At 38.7% G+C, this 19,773-nt stretch overlaps 1 protein-coding gene and 2 long non-coding RNA genes across 3 annotated transcripts in view; 1 reads left to right on the top strand and 2 right to left on the bottom strand.

Moving 5' to 3' along the window:
• The window catches only part of LOC133658955 (uncharacterized), a 32,473-nt gene extending 13,551 nt beyond the window's left edge, over positions 1–18,922 (bottom strand). The window contains exon 1 of the long non-coding RNA XR_009827574.1: positions 18,816–18,922. This is a non-coding gene — a long non-coding RNA (uncharacterized LOC133658955). The remainder of the gene's footprint in view (positions 1–18,815) is intronic.
• On the bottom strand, positions 14,281–15,135 carry LOC133658089 (complement C1q tumor necrosis factor-related protein 3-like). Its single transcript, XM_062059706.1, has 3 exons — positions 14,994–15,135; positions 14,784–14,918; positions 14,281–14,713 (listed from the first exon to the last, which is right to left on the bottom strand). Exons 1-3 carry the CDS (start codon positions 15,067–15,069, stop codon positions 14,442–14,444), a joined length of 483 nt encoding a protein of 160 aa, XP_061915690.1. The 5' UTR covers positions 15,070–15,135; the 3' UTR covers positions 14,281–14,441.
• The window catches only part of LOC133658956 (uncharacterized), a 37,239-nt gene continuing 36,234 nt past the window's right edge, over positions 18,769–19,773 (top strand). Inside the window, exon 1 of the long non-coding RNA XR_009827575.1 lies at positions 18,769–18,893. This is a non-coding gene — a long non-coding RNA (uncharacterized LOC133658956). The remainder of the gene's footprint in view (positions 18,894–19,773) is intronic.

The following is a 19,773-nucleotide window of genomic DNA, read 5'->3' on the forward strand; positions in this document are numbered from 1 at the left end:
TATAGGCGTAATATGATCAAACTTTCTTGTTTTTGTCAAAAGCCTTGCAGCCGCATTTTGTACCAACTGTAATCTTTTAATGCTAGACATAGGGAGGCCCGAAAATAATACGTTACAGTAATCGAGACGAGACGTAACGAACACATGAATAATGATCTCAGCGTCGCTAGTGGACAAGATGGAACGAATTTTAGCGATATTACGGAGATGAAAGAAGGCCGTTTTAGTAACACTCTTAATGTGTGACTCAAACGAGAGAGTTGGGTCGAAGATAATACCCAGATTCTTTACCGAGTCTCCTTGTTTAATTGTTTGGTTGTCAAATGTTAAGGTGGTATTATTAAATAGATGTCGGTGTTGAGCAGGACCGATAATCAGCATTTCCGTTTTCTTAGCGTTGAGTTGCAAAAAGTTAGCGGACATCCATTGTTTAATTTCATTAAGACACGCCTCCAGCTGACTACAGTCCGGCGTGTTGGTCAGCTTTAGGGGCATGTAGAGTGTTGGGTGTCATCAGCATAACAGTGAAAGCTAACACCGTACTTGCGTATGATGTCACCCAGCGGCAGCATGTAAATACTAAAGAGTGCAGGGCCAAGAACCGAACCCTGGGGAACTCCGCACGTTACCTTGACATAGTCCGAGGTCACATTGTTATGGGAGACGCACTGCATCCTGTCAGTAAGATAAGAGTTAAACCAAGACAAGGCTAAGTCTGACATACCAATACGTGTTTTGATACGCTCTAATAAAATATTATGATCGACGGTATCGAAAGCGGCGCTAAGATCAAGAAGCAGCAACATAGATGACGCATCAGAATCCATCGTTAGCAATAGATCATTAGTCATTTTTGCGACGGCTGTCTCCGTAGAGTGATTTGCCCTGAAACCGGATTGAAAAGGTTCACAGAGATTGTTAGTCACTAAGTGTTCATTTAGCTGCTGTGCAACAGTTTTTTCGAGAATTTTGGAAATAAACGGAAGGTGGGAGACCGGTCGGTAGTTTACCATGAGGTCAGGATCGAGGTTAGGTCTTTTGAGCAGAGGATGAATAACCGCTTTTTTGAATGCTAGGGGAACAGTGCCGGAGGAAAGTGATAAGTTTATAATATTTAACACTGATGGACCTAATAATACAAACAGTTCCTTGATAAGTTTCCCAGGAAGTGGGTCAAGTAAACATGTTGTTTGTTTTATCCCACTTACACGCTGTAATAATTCCTCTAATGTTATTTCATCAAAAATAGAGAGACTATTTTGGAGGGCAGTGTCCGTCGTATATACAGTCGTATTTGTGTTAATAGAGCCCAGTTGTAGCTGGGATGCGTTGTCTTTAATCTCCTTTCTAATGAGTTCAATTTTCTTATTAAAGAAATTCATAAAATCATCTGCCGAGTGGGTGGAGCTACTGGGAGGAGTCCCTTGTTGGGTTAGCGATGCTACTGTACTAAACAGAAATTTAGGATCGTTTTTGTTGAGGCGGATGAGATTTGAGTAGTATTTAGCTTTAGCTAAGGTAAGCATGCGTTTATAAGTTATTAAACTATCACTCCATGCTTGATGGAAAACCTCAAGTTTAGTCGCGCGCCATTTGCGTTCCAGTTTTCTACATGATAATTTATGAGCTCTAATTTCTTCTGTAAACCATGGGGTGCGCCTTTTAGGGGCCCTTTTTTGCTTAATATACCCCAAAAGACTTAAAACATAACCTAAAACATTTGAAACATACACCAAAAGACTTAAAATATCTCCAAAAGACTTGAACTAAACCCCAAAATACTTGAAACATACCCTAAAAGACATGAAATATATCCTAAAAGACTTGAAATATACCCAGAAAGTCTTGAAAAATACACCAAAAGACTTCAAATATATCCCAAAAGACTTTAAACATATCACACAAGTATTTAAACATACCTCAAAACACTTGAAATATACTCCACAAGTCTTGAAACATACCCCACAAGTCTTGAAACATACTCCAAAGACTTGAAACAGACCACAAAACACTTGAAACATACCCCACAAGTCTTGAAACATACTCCAAAGACTTGAAACAGACCACAAAACACTTGAAACATACCCCACAAGTCTTGAAACATACTCCAAAGACTTGAAACAGACCACAAAACACTTGAAACATACCCCACAAGTCTTGAAACATACTCCAAAGACTTGAAACAGACCACAAAACACTTGAAACATACCCCACAAGTCTTGAAACATACTTCAAAGACTTGAAACAGACCACAAAACACTTGAAACATACCCCACAAGTCTTGAAACATACTCCAAAGACTTGAAACAGACCACAAAACACTTGAAACATACCCCACAAGTCTTGAACCATACTCCAAAGACTTGAAACAGACCACAAAACACTTGAAACATACCCCACAAGTCTTGAAACATACTCCAAAGACTTGAAACAGACCACAAAACACTTGAAACGTACCCCACAAGTCTTGAGACATACTCCAAAGACTTGAAACAGACCACAAAACACTTGAAACGTACCCCACAAGTCTTGAAACATACTCCAAAGATTTGAAACAGACCACAAAACACTTGAAACGTACCCCACAAGTCTTGAAACATACTCCAAAGACTTGAAACAGACCACAAAACACTTGAAACATACCCCACAAGTCTTGAAACATACTCCAAAGACTTGAAACAGACCACAAAACCCTTGAAACGTACCCCACAAGTCTTGAAACATACTCCAAAGACTTGAAACAGACCACAAAACACTTGAAACATACCCCACAAGTCTTGAAACATACTCCAAAGACTTGAAACAGACCACAAAACACTTTAAACGTACCCCACAAGTCTTGAAACATACTCCAAAGACTTGAAACAGACCACAAAACACTTGAAACATACCCACAAGTCTTGAAACATACTCCAAAGACTTGAAACAGACCACAAAACACTTGAAACATACCCTACATGTCTTGAAACATACTCCAAAGACTTGAAACAGACCACAAAACACTTAAATATACACCAAAAGTCTTGACACAAACCCCAAAACACTTTTAATTTTTTATTTGTCAAAATAATAAAAAATCAGGTAATTAGGACATATCTCCAAAAAACTTTAACTATACCCCAAAAGACTTGAAACATACCCTAAAAGACTTGAAATATATCCTAAAAACCTTTAACCATACCCCAAAGGACTTAAAACATACCCTAAAAGACTTGAAATATATCCTAAAAGACTAGAGGTTTACCCCAAAAATTCCTGGAAAAATACTCCAAAAGACTTGAAATATACCCCAAAAGACTTAAAACATAACCCAAAACATTTGAAACATACACCAAAAGACTTAAAATATCTTGAAAAGACTTGCACTATACCTCAAAAGACTTGAAACATACCCTAAAAGACATTAAATATATCCTAAAAGACTTGAAATATACCCCGAAAGTCTTGAAAAATACACCAAAAGACTTGAAATATACCCCAAAAGACTTTAAACATATCACACAAGTATTTAAACATACCTCAAAACACTTGAAATATACTCCACAAGTCTTGAAACATACTCCAAAGACTTGAAACAGACCACAAAACACTTGAAACATACCCCACAAGTCTTGAAACATACTCCAAAGACTTGAAACAGACCACAAAACACTTGAAACATACCCCACAAGTCTTGAAACATACTCCAAAGACTTGAAACAGACCACAAAACACTTGAAACATACCCCACAAGTCTTGAAACATACTCCAAAGACTTGAAACAGACCACAAAACACTTGAAACATACCCCACAAGTCTTGAAACATACTTCAAAGACTTGAAACAGACCACAAAACACTTGAAACATACCCCACAAGTCTTGAAACATACTCCAAAGACTTGAAACAGACAACAAAACACTTGAAACATACCCCACAAGTCTTGAAACATACTCCAAAGACTTGAAACAGACCACAAAACACTTGAAACGTACCCCACAAGTCTTGAGACATACTCCAAAGACTTGAAACAGACCACAAAACACTTGAAACGTACCCCACAAGTCTTGAAACATACTCCAAAGACTTGAAACAGACCACAAAACACTTGAAACGTACCCCACAAGTCTTGAAACATACTCCGAAGATTTGAAACAGACCACAAAACACTTGAAACGTACCCCACAAGTCTTGAAACATACTCCAAAGACTTGAAACAGACCACAAAACACTTGAAACATACCCCACAAGTCTTGAAACATACTCCAAAGACTTGAAACAGACCACAAAACCCTTGAAACGTACCCCACAAGTCTTGAAACATACTCCAAAGACTTGAAACAGACCACAAAACACTTGAAACATACCCCACAAGTCTTGAAAATACTCCAAAGACTTGAAACAGACCACAAAACACTTTAAACGTACCCCACAAGTCTTGAAACATACTCCAAAGACTTGAAACAGACCACAAAACACTTGAAACATACCCCACAAGTCTTGAAACATACTCCAAAGATTTGAAACAGACCACAAAACACTTGAAACATACCCACAAGTCTTGAAACATACTCCAAAGACTTGAAACAGACCACAAAACACTTGAAACATACCCTACATGTCTTGAAACATACTCCAAAGACTTGAAACAGACCACAAAACACTTAAATATACACCAAAAGTCTTGACACAAACCCCAAAACACTTTTAATTTTTTATTTGTCAAAATAATAAAAAATCAGGTAATTAGGACATATCTCCAAAAAACTTTAACTATACCCCAAAAGACTTGAAACATACCCTAAAAGACTTGAAATATATCCTAAAAACCTTTAACCATACCCCAAAGGACTTAAAACATACCCTAAAAGACTTGAAATATATCCTAAAAGACTAAAGGTTTACCCCAAAAATTCCTGAAAAAATACTCCAAAAGACTTGAAATATACCCCAAAAGACTTAAAACATAACCCAAAACATTTGAAACATACACCAAAAGACTTAAAATATCTTGAAAAGACTTGCACTATACCTCAAAAGACTTGAAACATACCCTAAAAGACATTAAATATATCCTAAAAGACTTGAAATATACCCCGAAAGTCTTGAAAAATACACCAAAAGACTTGAAATATATCCCAAAAGACTTTAAACATATCACACAAGTATTTAAACATACCTCAAAACACTTGAAATATACTCCACAAGTCTTGAAACATACTCCAAAGACTTGAAACAGACCACAAAACACTTGAAACATACCCCACAAGTCTTGAAACATACTCCAAAGACTTGAAACAGACCACAAAACACTTGAAACATACCCCCACAAGTCTTGAAACATACTCCAAAGACTTGAAACAGACCACAAAACACTTGAAACGTACCCCACCAGTCTTGAAACATACTCCAAAAACTTGAAACAGACCACAAAACACTTGAAACATACCCCCACAAGTCTTGAAACATACTCCAAAGACTTGAAACAGACCACAAAACACTTGAAACATACCCCACAAGTCTTGAAACATACTTCAAAGACTTGAAACAGACCACAAAACACTTGAAACATACCCCACAAGTCTTGAAACATACTCCAAAGACTTGAAACAGACCACAAAACACTTGAAACATACCCCACAAGTCTTGAAACATACTCCAAAGACTTGAAACAGACCACAAAACACTTGAAACATACCCCACAAGTCTTGAAACATACTCCAAAGACTTGAAACAGACCACAAAACACTTGAAACGTACCCCACAAGTCTTGAGACATACTCCAAAGACTTGAAACAGACCACAAAACACTTGAAACGTACCCCACAAGTCTTGAAACATACTCCAAAGACTTGAAACAGACCACAAAACACTTGAAACATACCCCCACAACTCTTGAAACATACTTCAAAGACTTGAAACAGACCACAAAACACTTGAAACATACCCCACAAGTCTTGAAACATACTCCAAAGACTTGAAACAGACCACAAAACACTTGAAACATACCCCACAAGTCTTGAAACATACTCCAAAGACTTGAAACAGACCACAAAACACTTGAAACATACCCCACAAGTCTTGAAACATACTCCAAAGACTTGAAACAGACCACAAAACACTTGAAACGTACCCCACAAGTCTTGAGACATACTCCAAAGACTTGAAACAGACCACAAAACACTTGAAACGTACCCCACAAGTCTTGAAACATACTCCAAAGATTTGAAACAGACCACAAAACACTTGAAACGTACCCCACAAGTCTTGAAACATACTCCAAAGACTTGAAACAGACCACAAAACACTTGAAACATACCCCACAAGTCTTGAAACATACTCCAAAGACTTGAAACAGACCACAAAACCCTTGAAACGTACCCCACAAGTCTTGAAACATACTCCAAAGACTTGAAACAGACCACAAAACACTTGAAACATACCCCACAAGTCTTGAAACATACTCCAAAGACTTGAAACAGACCACAAAACACTTTAAACGTACCCCACAAGTCTTGAAACATACTCCAAAGACTTGAAACAGACCACAAAACACTTGAAACATACCCCACAAGTCTTCAAACATACTCCAAAGATTTGAAACAGACCACAAAACACTTGAAACATACCCACAAGTCTTGAAACATACTCCAAAGACTTGAAACAGACCACAAAACACTTGAAACATACCCTACAAGTCTTGAAACATACTCCAAAGACTTGAAACAGACCACAAAAGACTTAAATATACACCAAAAGTCTTGACACAAACCCCAAAACACTTTTAATTTTTTATTTGTCAAAATAATAAAAAATCAGGTAATTAGGACATATCTCCAAAAAACTTTAACTATACCCCAAAAGACTTGAAACATACCCTAAAAGACTTGAAATATATCCTAAAAACCTTTAAACATACCCCAAAGGACTTAAAACATACCCTAAAAGACTTGAAATATATCCTAAAAGACTAGAGGTTTACCCCAAAAATTCCTGAAAAAATACTCCAAAAGACTTGAAATATACCCCAAAAGACTTAAAACATAACCCAAAACATTTGAAACATACACCAAAAGACTTAAAATATCTCCAAAAGACTTGAACTATACCTCAAAAGACTTGAAACATACCCTAAAAGACATTAAATATATCCTAAAAGACTTGAAATATACCCCGAAAGTCTTGAAAAATACACCAAAAGACTTGAAATATATCCCAAAAGACTTTAAACATATCACACAAGTATTTAAACATACCTCAAAACACTTGAAATATACTCCACAAGTCTTGAAACATACTCCAAAGACTTAAACAGACCACAAAACACTTGAAACATACCCCACAAGTCTTGAAACATACTCCAAAGACTTGAAACAGACCACAAAACACTTTAAACGTACCCCACAAGTCTTGAAACATACTCCAAAGACTTGAAACAGACCACAAAACACTTGAAACATACCCCACAAGTCTTGAAACATACTCCAAAGATTTGAAACAGACCACAAAACACTTGAAACATACCCACAAGTCTTGAAACATACTCCAAAGACTTGAAACAGACCACAAAACACTTGAAACATACCCTACAAGTCTTGAAACATACTCCAAAGACTTGAAACAGACCACAAAACACTTAAATATACACCAAAAGTCTTGACACAAACCCCAAAACACTTTTAATTTTTTATTTGTCAAAATAATAAAAAATCAGGTAATTAGGACATATCTCCAAAAAACTTTAACTATACCCCAAAAGACTTGAAACATACCCTAAAAGACTTGAAATATATCCTAAAAACCTTTAACCATACCCCAAAGGACTTAAAACATACCCTAAAAGACTTGAAATATATCCTAAAAGACTAGAGGTTTACCCCAAAAATTCCTGAAAAAATACTCCAAAAGACTTGAAATATACCCCAAAAGACTTAAAACATAACCCAAAACATTTGAAACATACACCAAAAGACTTAAAATATCTTGAAAAGACTTGCACTATACCTCAAAAGACTTGAAACATACCCTAAAAGACATTAAATATATCCTAAAAGACTTGAAATATACCCCGAAAGTCTTGAAAAATACACCAAAAGACTTGAAATATATCCCAAAAGACTTTAAACATATCACACAAGTATTTAAACATACCTCAAAACACTTGAAATATACTCCACAAGTCTTGAAACATACTCCAAAGACTTGAAACAGACCACAAAACACTTGAAACATACCCCACAAGTCTTGAAACATACTCCGAAGACTTGAAACAGACCACAAAACACTTGAAACATACCCCCACAAGTCTTGAAACATACTCCAAAGACTTGAAACAGACCACAAAACACTTGAAACGTACCCCACAAGTCTTGAAACAAACTCCAAAGACTTGAAACAGACCACAAAACACTTGAAACATACCCCCACAAGTCTTGAAACATACTCCAAAGACTTGAAACAGACCACAAAACACTTGAAACATACCCCCACAAGTCTTGAAACATACTCCAAAGACTTGAAACAGACCACAAAACACTTGAAACATACCCACAAGTCTTGAAACATACTCCAAAGACTTGAAACAGACCACAAAACACTTGAAACATACCCCACAAGTCTTGAAACATACTCCAAAGACTTGAAACAGACCACAAAACACTTGAAACATACCCCACAAGTCTTGAAACATACTCCAAAGACTTGAAACAGACAACAAAACACTTGAAACGTACCCCACAAGTCTTGAAACATACTCCAAAGACTTGAAACAGACCACAAAACACTTGAAACATACCCCACAAGTCTTGAAACATACTCCAAAGACTTGAAACAGACCACAAAACACTTTTAATTTTTTATTTGTCAAAAGAATTAAAAATCAGGTATACGTTCCTTTCTACTTCCAGATCGGCTGGCGCTTTGTTTTGGTCTTTTTCCATAAAATAAATGTATAGTTATGGTCATTACGTGCTAAAATGTGGTAAAGTTTGGGGGGGTGAATGTTTTTCCAAGTCTCTGAATATTGTTGCAAAACACAGCTAAAAATATGCTGAGTCAGGCACAACACTCCTATGGGTCCCTGAAGGTGTCCAAACCATTCATCTTGTCATGGACCATGTGTTGTCAACATAAAGAAACTATTTCACCTTCCGGTGTCAGAATACTCTCGTCACTGCCGCACGCCGGGGGGAGTGTATCATCTTTAGCACACACACACACACACACAGGAAGTAAGAGTTCATCCCATCCCCGAGCTGTGCTTAGCGACCTTCCCGAGGACCGCCCTACCTAATCACGTGTGAAGATCACTGTCAAAGATCACATGATTGTATTCAATCTATATTTGGTAACAATATTCTCAGGATTTATAAAGATCTTCCATAGCCTAAATACCGTGATTCATGACAAAGAATTCATCTTAACGAATAATTGCGAATACATTTCCAGTCTAAAGTGTAAACACACTTGTCCGGATCGATATTAGAAATGGAACAATTTATGAAAAATTCTGAATTGTTCGATTGACGTGACCCGTGTGTCGTTTGGCTCATATCAAAATTCCGACTAAAGTTGAAAACTTCTCGGATTGTGATGTTTTTATGTATGTATAAAATATCATAGTCTTCGGAATGAGGACGAGAAGGCGGTCGATCAACAATCACTATGATAAAAAAAAAAAGGGGGTTTGGGTTATGTTTTCAAGTCAAATGCACGTACATTACTCTATGTCAGGGGTCGGCAACCCAAAATGTTGAAAGAGCCATATTGGAGCAAAAATACAAAAAACAAATCTGTCTGGAGCCGCAAAAAATTAAAAGCCATATTACATACAGATAGTGTGTCATGAGATACGAATTGAATTAAGAGGACTTAAAGGAAACTAAATGACCTCAAATATACGTACAAATGAGGCATAATGATGCAATATGTACATATAGCTAGCCTAAATAGCATGTTAGCATCGATTAGCTTGTAGTCATGCAGTGACCAAATATGCCTGATTAGCACTCCACACAAGTCAATAACATCAACAAAACTCACCTTTGTGCATTCACGCACAACATTAAAAGTTTGGTGGACAATATGAGACAGAAAAAGAAGTGGCATAAAACACGTCCTAGGAAGTCGGAGAAATTTATATATGTAAACAAAATACGGTGAGTTCAAGGACCGCCAAAATTAGTAGGACAAAACGGCGCTCGCCAAATACTCGAATCAGTGAAGCATGTTTAATATAAACAGTGTACTTTATAACAATTAGGGAGGTTTGTGTCATGTTTGTCCTCCTACAGAAACCATATTAAAACCCAAAATATTTTTTCACCCCTCATCTTTTTCCATTTTTCACACATTTTTGAAAAAGCTCCAGAGAGCCACTAGGGCGGCGCTAAAGATCTAGAGCCGCGGGTTGCCGACCCCCGCTCTATGTAATGTTGTCTGTGGTAAATACCATAATGTCATGGAGAAACATCAAGGGCTTGAGGCAGGAAGTGAAAATGAAGGAGATACAAGAGCAAACCAAGAATTAAAAGAGAATAACATGACAGTGGATATTTTACAAGAGTTCACACAAATGTGCAAAATGCTATTTCTATCATAAAAACTTTAACAAATACTTTTATTAAGGGGGATTGCATTTTTTTATTAATTTTGCCCATCATTCACAATCCTTGTGTAAGACATAAATACATATATTTATCTATTTTATGCATTCTAATTCGTAATGTACGGCAAGTACGAGGTGGCTAACAATGCAGCTAATAGGAGTACTCTATTACAGTGGTCCCCAACCACCGGGCCGCGGACCGGTACCGATCGGTACCGGGCCGTGCAAGAAATTTAAAAAAACAACAAGAAAAAACAACAAAAAAACTTTTTTACATTTAAAAAAAAAAAATTACCGTAATTTCCGGACTATAAGCCGCACCTGACTATAAGCCGCACCAGCTAAATTTAGGGGAACATACAGATTGCTCCATATATAAGCCGCACCCGACTATAAGCCGCAGGGTTTTGATGTGTAATTACCGTAGTATATAAGGGTTCCTGCTACCACGGAGGGGATTGTCGGGACAGAGATGACTGTTTGGGAACGCAAAGCGTCCCATTTATTAACAATAAATCTTTCAATCATTCAATCAAACTTTCACATCTTTGACATGGCGAACAGCATTCGTGCAGAGTACAAATAATACAACGGTGCAAAGTAATACAAAGTGCTCACCTGTACGTTATCAAAATAACCAGCCTACCGGTATATGAAAAGTCAGTCTTTAATCATTGTGTCATCGTCTTCCTCCTGCGTACTAAAACCACCGAAATCCTCTTCGTCTGTGTCGGAGAAGAACAGGCCGTAAATAAGCCGCACCCTTGTATAAGCCGCAGGGACCAGAACGAGGGGAAAAAGTAGCGGCTTATAGTCCGGAAATTACGGTAAATCAACATAAAAAACACAATTTATACATTATATATCAATATAGATCAATACAGTCTGCAGGGATACAGTCCGTAAGCACACATGATTGTATTTCTTTATGGAAAAAAAAAAAAAAAAGACCACTGCTCTATTACACCAATTAAGTCCCCTAAAAACATCCAAAACCCACCAACAATACCCCATTTACATGTCGTGACCTGAATTATAACTAAGTATTAACGACCTTGTTATAGATTATAAATCATGCCTTTCACTTGGATAGTAGAAGGTTGTTGCCATAAACCGAGAAGTTGGTCAACGTTGACATCCAACTTAGACCCAGAGATGGCGAGACATGAAAAGATGCTTGTTTGCACCATTTTTTTTTTCTTTAACTGTGTGAGGATTCTGATACATTTTTAATCTAAACGGGAAAAATGTAAACATCTGATCAATTGGCATCCCAGTGAGAGCAGACATTGTACAGTAAGTCATCTTTTTTTTTACGTTCGTAATTTGTATTTCTAGTTTAGCACTTGCTATATCTGCTTATCACACAGCTTCTAAAACTTGTAACTCATCCTCCATATATTCAGGTTAAAAAATATAAGGGTCTGGATCATCATTTGTCCCAAAGTGGTTGTTGTTGTCTCCCATGAAGTCTGCGATGATTAGTAATAGTTGTATCTTTGTTTATTGTTTTAAGAAAATAGTGACCCGTCTGGGGAATCTATGATGAGCAAAATATGTAAATATTAAATTTTATTATGTATGTACCTGTTACTACATTACATATATACTTACAGCATGTGTAGAAAACGTTGATGGCTTTTGGATGTATTTAGAACAGATTAGATCCCCATCACCTCCATTGTTAGCTGACTCTTGCTAATGTTTATTTACGAGTTATAATGCATACAAAAGAGATAGACACCGTTCGCTAAAAACAAAATGTTATAAAAACAACTTAAAGACTGTTTATTGACGTATACTATTAATGTTTAGCTAAAGAAGTGAGACAGACAAAAGACAGACAGGCAGACACATCTTTTAAAGACAGGTTTACTATTCTACAATAAATAGGAGTTCACTAATTTGGTATAATTTAAAATTATACAATTATTAAAAGGTAGGTCTTAAGGTAAGCTGTATTAGTTTGGTGAGGTATACTGATTGTATTTGAAGTATGATGCTGTTCATGCTTCAACTCTGCGGAAAATAATAATTAATAATAATAATTAAACCTGCCACCAGCATCAAACGGGCCCTCGCCTCCGTTACACCGCGGGGTTTACGCGAGTCGGCCAGCACTCATGACGCTTGTGGTCATGTCATTCCCGATGCATTGACCCACTACCAAAAAATGTCAGGACCTCCAGAATATAACATTTTTCACCATACGTACATGACGCGCCTGCAAAATATGGAGAATATGTTACAGGCCTCAAAAAGGCGTCCAAACATATAGAACAAATATGTATATATATATATATATATATATATATATATATATATATATATATATATATATATATATATATATATATATATATATATATATATATATATATATATATATATATATATATACACACATAAAGTTTATATGTAACTTTAAATAATGGAGACACAGCCCCCGAGCGAAAGTTTGTTTGTTCTCTTCAAATTAAAGTTGCCTTTCTTCTACCTTTTGGAGACCTGGTACCTTTTTGGGTCTTTTTATTGCCTTTGAAGAGGACGTCATGCAACAGAATGTTAATTTTAAAGGTTAGCGGGATGACATTTGGCCAGTTGTAAAGAAAATTATGTCAAATTCGCATTGTCCGTTCTTTGCTAAGTTATTTTTAGCGGGACCTACTGAGTGAGTATACATTGGAGTTCCCCAGGACCCTTTGGTCCCCCCTTAAGTAAAATGGCACTTGTTTGATATACTGTAAAACCTGTACCGAGGATGTCGTTGTGGCTTGTACAGCCCTTTGAGACACTTGTGATTTAGGGCTATATAAATAAACATTGATTGATTGATTGATATTTCCTAACGCTTTTTTCTATTAAACCAAATTCCTCCAAGCATTTAAAAAAAGTTTTTTCGAAAGATGATCTATAGAATTAAGCGTTGAAAGTAAAATAAAAAATAATATACATGACTTACTTTTAAGAGTTTTATGGCTAGAACCCTTGGGGGATCCCCAAGGGGTAATTGCTACAGTAGGAAGTGGATTCTATGTTATAATAATTATGTATATATTATCACACAACTCTTATGCTTAAGGGCCGTTGCTATAGTTATTATCAATTGTGCTGAAATGTTATTTTTCTTTGTCCGTGCAAAGCTGGCAATCCAAAAGATTGCAAGCCAGTCTCGTATCAGTCTCTGTGTCCAGGAACGGCCTGCTGACTGCCAAAGCCGAACACCGCCGTGACGCAGACAGAGCAGAGACAAGGCGATATCAGGACATTTGCATTTTTGTATAATCATATATTGTGTCTAACTGGAGCTGTCGAGATTACCCCCTTCCCTCAGCGACAGCTTCAGTGATGTCACCAGGGACCTCCCAAATAAATAGAGGAAGCACGTGGGCTGGACTTTTAGAGCGACGTTTGGATCTGTAACTAGAGTACAGCCCAAATAACGTCTCTCCTCAATTGAGCAAAATTGAACTCTGTCTCTGCATGATTCCTTGCTTCTCGTCTGTTTAATAGATGTCATCAGTGTTTGAACCTGACAATGTAGAGAGGCGGTTTCCATAATTTCCAGCAGACTGCATTGCAAAATGATTAACCCCCCTCTTCCTCTCAGGAATTTGGCCGTATGAATCCCTTGCCTACTGTACAAGACACAAAGCGGGTGAAGGTGTAATAGCTTTTTAAGTAGAAGATGAGGTCTTTGATTGATTGATTGAAACGTTTATTAATAGATTGCACAGTACAGTACATATTCTGTACAATTGACCACTAAATGGTAACACCCGAATAAGTTTTTCAACTCGTTTAAGTCGGGGTCCACGTTAATCAATTCATGGTAACGTCACGTGACATGGTGGCGTTTACATGGGGCTGATGAGGAAGCCGCTAAAAGTGCTGAGTCTGCCCTGGTCAAACATTCTCTGGTTGGCCCACAAGGTGACCCACAGCTTGTCGCCCGCCTCCATTACCATCGCCATGCCGTTGGTGGCGCTGCTCTGGTGGTTCTTGTTGTCATAGATGGCGAACATGTTGACGCCGTCCTTCAGCACCGCTGCGTTCAGCGAGCCCGTCGCCCCGGCGGCGCCGGTAAAGGTGACGAAGTAGAGACCTTTGACGGGGGCTGTGAAGATGCCTGCAGGGGGGTAAAGTCACGCCATGGTTAGCGCCCCCGGGTGGCAGCGGCACTGCAGGGGAAATCTTACCTGTTTCGCTGTCGTAGCCGCCACCCACGTTAGTCACCACCCTCTTGAAGACCACCCTGGTGTCCGTGGTTAGAGGTCCGATGTCACCGGCTTCATCCGAGTCGCTTTTCAGAGCCACGGCGAACGCCACGTGCTCTGTGGGAAACACAGTCGAAGGCACGGGGCGAATGGCGTGTCACAGTCCCTACACCTCAGCAGGGCGGCACTGACCTGGGCCGGGGACGTCGGCCTGCAGCCCGACCGCGCAGCACAGCAGCAGCACAGCAACCAAGCACGAGGACGCCATCTCTGAGTGTGGCGGCGCGAAGCTCGCCGCCGCTACTTAAAGCCATTCCTTTGACCCCTGAACTCGGTTGCTGTTTGAACAGTTAAGTTTGCTGGCGGGAGCAACGAGGCCAAAGGGAGAAGAAATATTACGCAAACTCATGCGCCACGCCGTCCCCAAAAGCATGATACAGGACAACTAGGGCAGACGGGTTGTCTTGGTCTCGCTTCCGATCGGTCGGGTGGGGGGAGCGAGGCAGCGCCGCCGCACAGGGCTGTCGCGGGTCCCTTCCCCGCAATAAAGGCCCGCCCCGCAGGCTCGGAGAGACCCACATGCCCGGACAATGTCAAGTAGGCCGTCAGAACGTTACCTTTCAATCAATCAATCAATCAATCAATCAATGTTTATTTATATAGCCCGAAATCACAAGTGTCTCAAAGGGCCGCACAAGCCACAACGACATCCTCGGTACAGAGCCCACATAAGGGCAAGGAAAAACTCACCCCAGTGGGACGTCGATGTGAATGACTTTGAGAAACCTTGGAGAGGACCGCATATGTGGGTAACCCCCCCCTTTAGGGGAGACCAAAAGCAATGGATGTCGAGTGGGTCTGACATAATATTGTGAAAGTCCAGTCCATAGTGCAGGGGTCACCAACCTTTTTGAAACCAAGAGCTACTTCTTGGGTAGTGATTAATGCGAAGGGCTACCAGTTTGATACACACTTAAATAAATTGCCAGAAATAGCCAATTTGCTCAATTTACCTTTAACTCTATGTTATTATTAATAATTAATGATATTCACGCTTAATTGAACGGTTTAAAAGAGGAGAAAACACGAAAAAAATGACAATTCAGTTTTGAAACATAGTTTATCTTCAATTTCGACTCTTTAAAATTCAAAGTTCAACCGAAAAAAAGAAGAGAAAAACTAGCTAATTTGAATCTTTTTGAAAAAATTTAAAAAATAATTTATGGAACATCATTAGTAATTTTTCCTGATTAAGATTAATTTTAGAATTTTGATGACATGTTTTAAAAGGTTAAAATCCAATCTGCACTTTGTTAGAATATATAACAAATTGGACCAAGCTATATTTCTAACAAAGACAAATCATTATTTCTTCTTTATTTTCCAGAACAAAATTTTTAAAAGAAATTCAAAAGACTTTGAAATAAGATTTAAATGTGATTCTACAGATTTTCTAGATTGAATTTTAATCATAATAAGTTTGAAGAAATATTTCACAAATATTCTTCGTCGAAAAAACAGAAGCTAAAATAAAGAATTAAATTAAAATGTATTTATTATTCTTTACAATAAAAAATTTTTTTACTTGAACATTGATTTAAATTGTCAGGAATGAAGAGGAAGGAATTTAAAAGGTAAAAAGGTATATGTGTTTAAAAATCCTAAAATCATTTTTAAGGTTGTATTTTTTCTCTAAAATTGTCTTTCTGAAAGATATAAGAAGCAAAGTAAAATAATGAATGAATTTATTTAAACAAGTGAAGACCAAGACTTTAAAATATTTTCTTGGATTTTCAAATTTTATTTGAGTTTTGTCTCTCTTAGAATTAAAAATGTCGAGCAAAGCGAGACCAGCTTGCTAGTAAATAAATAAAATTTAAAAAATAGAGGCAGCTCACTGGTAAGTGCTGCTATTTGAGCTATTTTTAGAACAGGCCAGCGGGCTACTCATCTGGTCCTTACGGGCTACCTGGTGCCTGCGGGCACCGCGTTGGTGACCCTTGCCATAGTGGATCCAACATATCAGCGAAAGTCCAGCCCATAGTGGATCCAACATAATAGTGAGAGTCCAGTCCATAGTGGGGCCAGCAGGAAACCATGCCGAGCGGAGACGGGTCACCAGCGCAGAGATGTCCCCAACCGATGCACAGGCGAGCCTTTGAGCGATCACCCGCTGCCTTCGTCTTCTATTGCCATCACGGCACCAGCGATGTCTTCCTCAAAGTGGAGTCTCGCGGGAGGTGATTTTACGAGAATTTCGGCTCGTGACGCAAAACACCCTTTGATGGAAACGCCTACAAGTCGCAAATGTACTTTATCGAGATTTTAGAAATAGCCCGCGGAACGGGGTGTGCAAGGACCGGCCTCGAAGACAGCGACAAGTGAGTGATGGCCCAGGTGGGCCTTGTTATCTAATCCCCTTTCGCCTTCATTAGCAGCAGCCGGAACGAGACACGGCAGTTGGAGTGGGAGCCAGAGAGAGAGAGACGGACTGACAAAAAAAGACAATTTGCTGGAAAGCAAAAGCCTAGCACGACTTACAGTATGAAAATAAAACAGTGTTGTACCCTGAAATCCGGGCTCTCGTGGCAGTGTGTGGTGGTCCACAGAACCCACTAGAGGGCAACCTCTACAATCGCTTTTTTTGCGAACAACTGCAATGGAAACGCAGCTAGTGTGTTAGTGTTACGATCAAAGCCTCCAAAATCTGGATGTGTACAAACGCCTCCATTTGCGTCCTTTTCGGTTTGCAAACGTTCACATCACTGCAAATATGCCTCTGTGTGCGTACAAATTCATTTATTTATTCATTCATTTGATCATTTTGTGTGGGAGTTCTATGAGGGCTGCCATTTTGATGACTTTACTTCCTGTACGCACAGGTACGGCCATTTTGGAAGAGACAGAGCCCCCCACGTCACATCTTCTTTACATCCCACACACACCGCCGCGGCCATTTTGAAGAGCTTCGAGGCTGGCGGCACTTCTGACGAGTTCATTTCCGTAATTGTCTTACCTTGCCGGTCAGAGCCGCGTCAGCCTCTCTTAGGCCCCTTCTACACTAAGGTTATCCAGGGTTTATTGGTTTAAGGTTCATTGGCGCTCTGTACTTCTCCCTACGTCCTGTCATGATCCGTGGTCCACATCATGTTTGTTTAGTTATTTTCTGTTAGTTTTGGACTGCTTTTGTTCTTGGTTAGAGGTCCAGGGCACAGATAAGCAGGCCCATCAAAATTTCCGAGTTTATTTTATTACACTATTTTAAGAATAACAACAAATGAAAATGTTTTATATTCATCATTATCTGTAATCATCCCGGTTGAGTATGATTTTTGTTTATTCTTGTGCACTCAAAGGACGAAAAAATATATTATATAATATTTTCTACTATATATTTGAATTCAAAATAAATATTGTTTTAGAATTGAGTACTATATGTATCCAGACTTCTACTGCCATTTGTATCAATGTTTTTGTACCTATACAGAACAAGGCGTACATTTTTTGTTGATATAAAGTAATTGGAGCCTAAAATAAGCCAATAAGTCTTAAAAATATAGATTTTTTTAAATTTTTGCCAATAAAAAATTTTAGCGATCCAAAAGGGGACCACTCATAAAAGTGTTAAAAATGATTCATATTAAGTTTTTTAATTTTTATTTCCGTCTTTTTATGCACTCAAAAGAACGAAAAATTGTGCACCTGTGAGTTTGTTTTGGTTGCCATGGTCACTCATTGTGTTCTCCCATCTCTGATTAGTGCTCGCCCGCCCACCTGCTTCCCGAGCACTAATCAGAGGCATTATTTAAGTTGCCTTTGCCAGTCATTGTTCGCTTCATGCCTGGTCCACGTAAGTCTTGTTTGTTCATGCCACAGGTAGTACATTTCCTAGTTTATGATTCCAGTGCTAAGTTGGGTTTCTTTAGCTTTTCGTGCAAACGGCCCGCTTTCCTTTTGCTTGTTTCCTGTTTTTGGTTTACGCTGTGATTAATGTTAAATAAATCATACTCCTACCTTCACGCTTTGTCCGGAGTTGTCCGTTCTGCATCCAGGGAGAACGACCCCGCCGTGTAGTGCGGACACAGCTTGCAGGTAGGAAAATGATTTATTTAAGAACAAATCATAGCAGGAAAAAACAAAGACGTGCACATAGCACAAAAGGCAAAAACTAAATGGGCTAGCGTGGGAGCTAGCAAGCAAATGAGCTAGCGTGGGAGCTAGCAGGAACTTAGCAGGAATCAAACGTCATCAACTGTTGCATAAAAACAAACTAGGAAGCCAGACCGAGTGAGGCCAAGGCAAAGACTAAATAGCCCTCCGATTAGTGCCCGGACAACAGGTGAGCGTCTCAAACACTAACCAGAGGCAGCTGAGCACAATCTGCCGTCATGGCAACAGAAACAAACAAACACAAGGTGCTGAAAACACACGTGACTTGAAAACTGAAACAAACTATGATCCGGGCAGCGGATCCTAACAGTTTCAAGTCTTTTTGGGTATGTTTCAAGTCGTTTGGGGTATGTTTCAAGTCGTTTGGGGTATGTTTCAAGTTGTTTGGGGTATGTTTCAAGTCGTTTGGGGTATATTTCAAGTAATTTTGGGTATGTTTCAAGTTGTTTGGGGTATGTTTCAAGACTTTTGGGGAATATTTCAAGTCTTGTTGGGTATGTTTCAAGTCATAACTACCCATCGGGAGCAAGGAGGAAGTGTCTTGCTCAAGGGCACAATGGACATGACTAGGATGGCAGAAGTTGAGATCGAACCAGGAACCCTGAAGTTGCTGGCACTGCCATTCTACCAACCGAGAAATAGACAAATAAGAGTCAAAAAGTTTTCAGTTTGTTTTCGCTCTCAAACACAACCATTCCTTGATTGTTTTCTCTGGCTGTGACTTGGCAAAGTTGTGATTCAAGTTTCCCTTCGAAACAAACTCTTTCCTTTCAACAACACTTTGAAATATCAACTATTTTCC

The sequence above is a fragment of the Entelurus aequoreus genome, linkage group LG10 (assembly GCF_033978785.1).
Source record: "Entelurus aequoreus isolate RoL-2023_Sb linkage group LG10, RoL_Eaeq_v1.1, whole genome shotgun sequence".
Taxonomy (NCBI): Eukaryota; Metazoa; Chordata; class Actinopteri; order Syngnathiformes; family Syngnathidae; genus Entelurus; species Entelurus aequoreus.

Excerpts from the sequence above, each read along its gene's own strand:
- LOC133658089 (XM_062059706.1), bottom strand. The coding sequence starts at position 15,069 with ATGGCGTCCTCGTGCTTGGTTGCTGTGCTGCTGCTGTGCTGCGCGGTC. Across the intron at positions 14,919-14,993 it reads GGCCGACGTCCCCGGCCCAG|AGCACGTGGCGTTCGCCGTG; the intron begins GTCAGTGCCGCC and ends TGTTTCCCACAG. Across the intron at positions 14,714-14,783 it reads CGGCTACGACAGCGAAACAG|GCATCTTCACAGCCCCCGTC; the intron begins GTAAGATTTCCC and ends ACCCCCCTGCAG.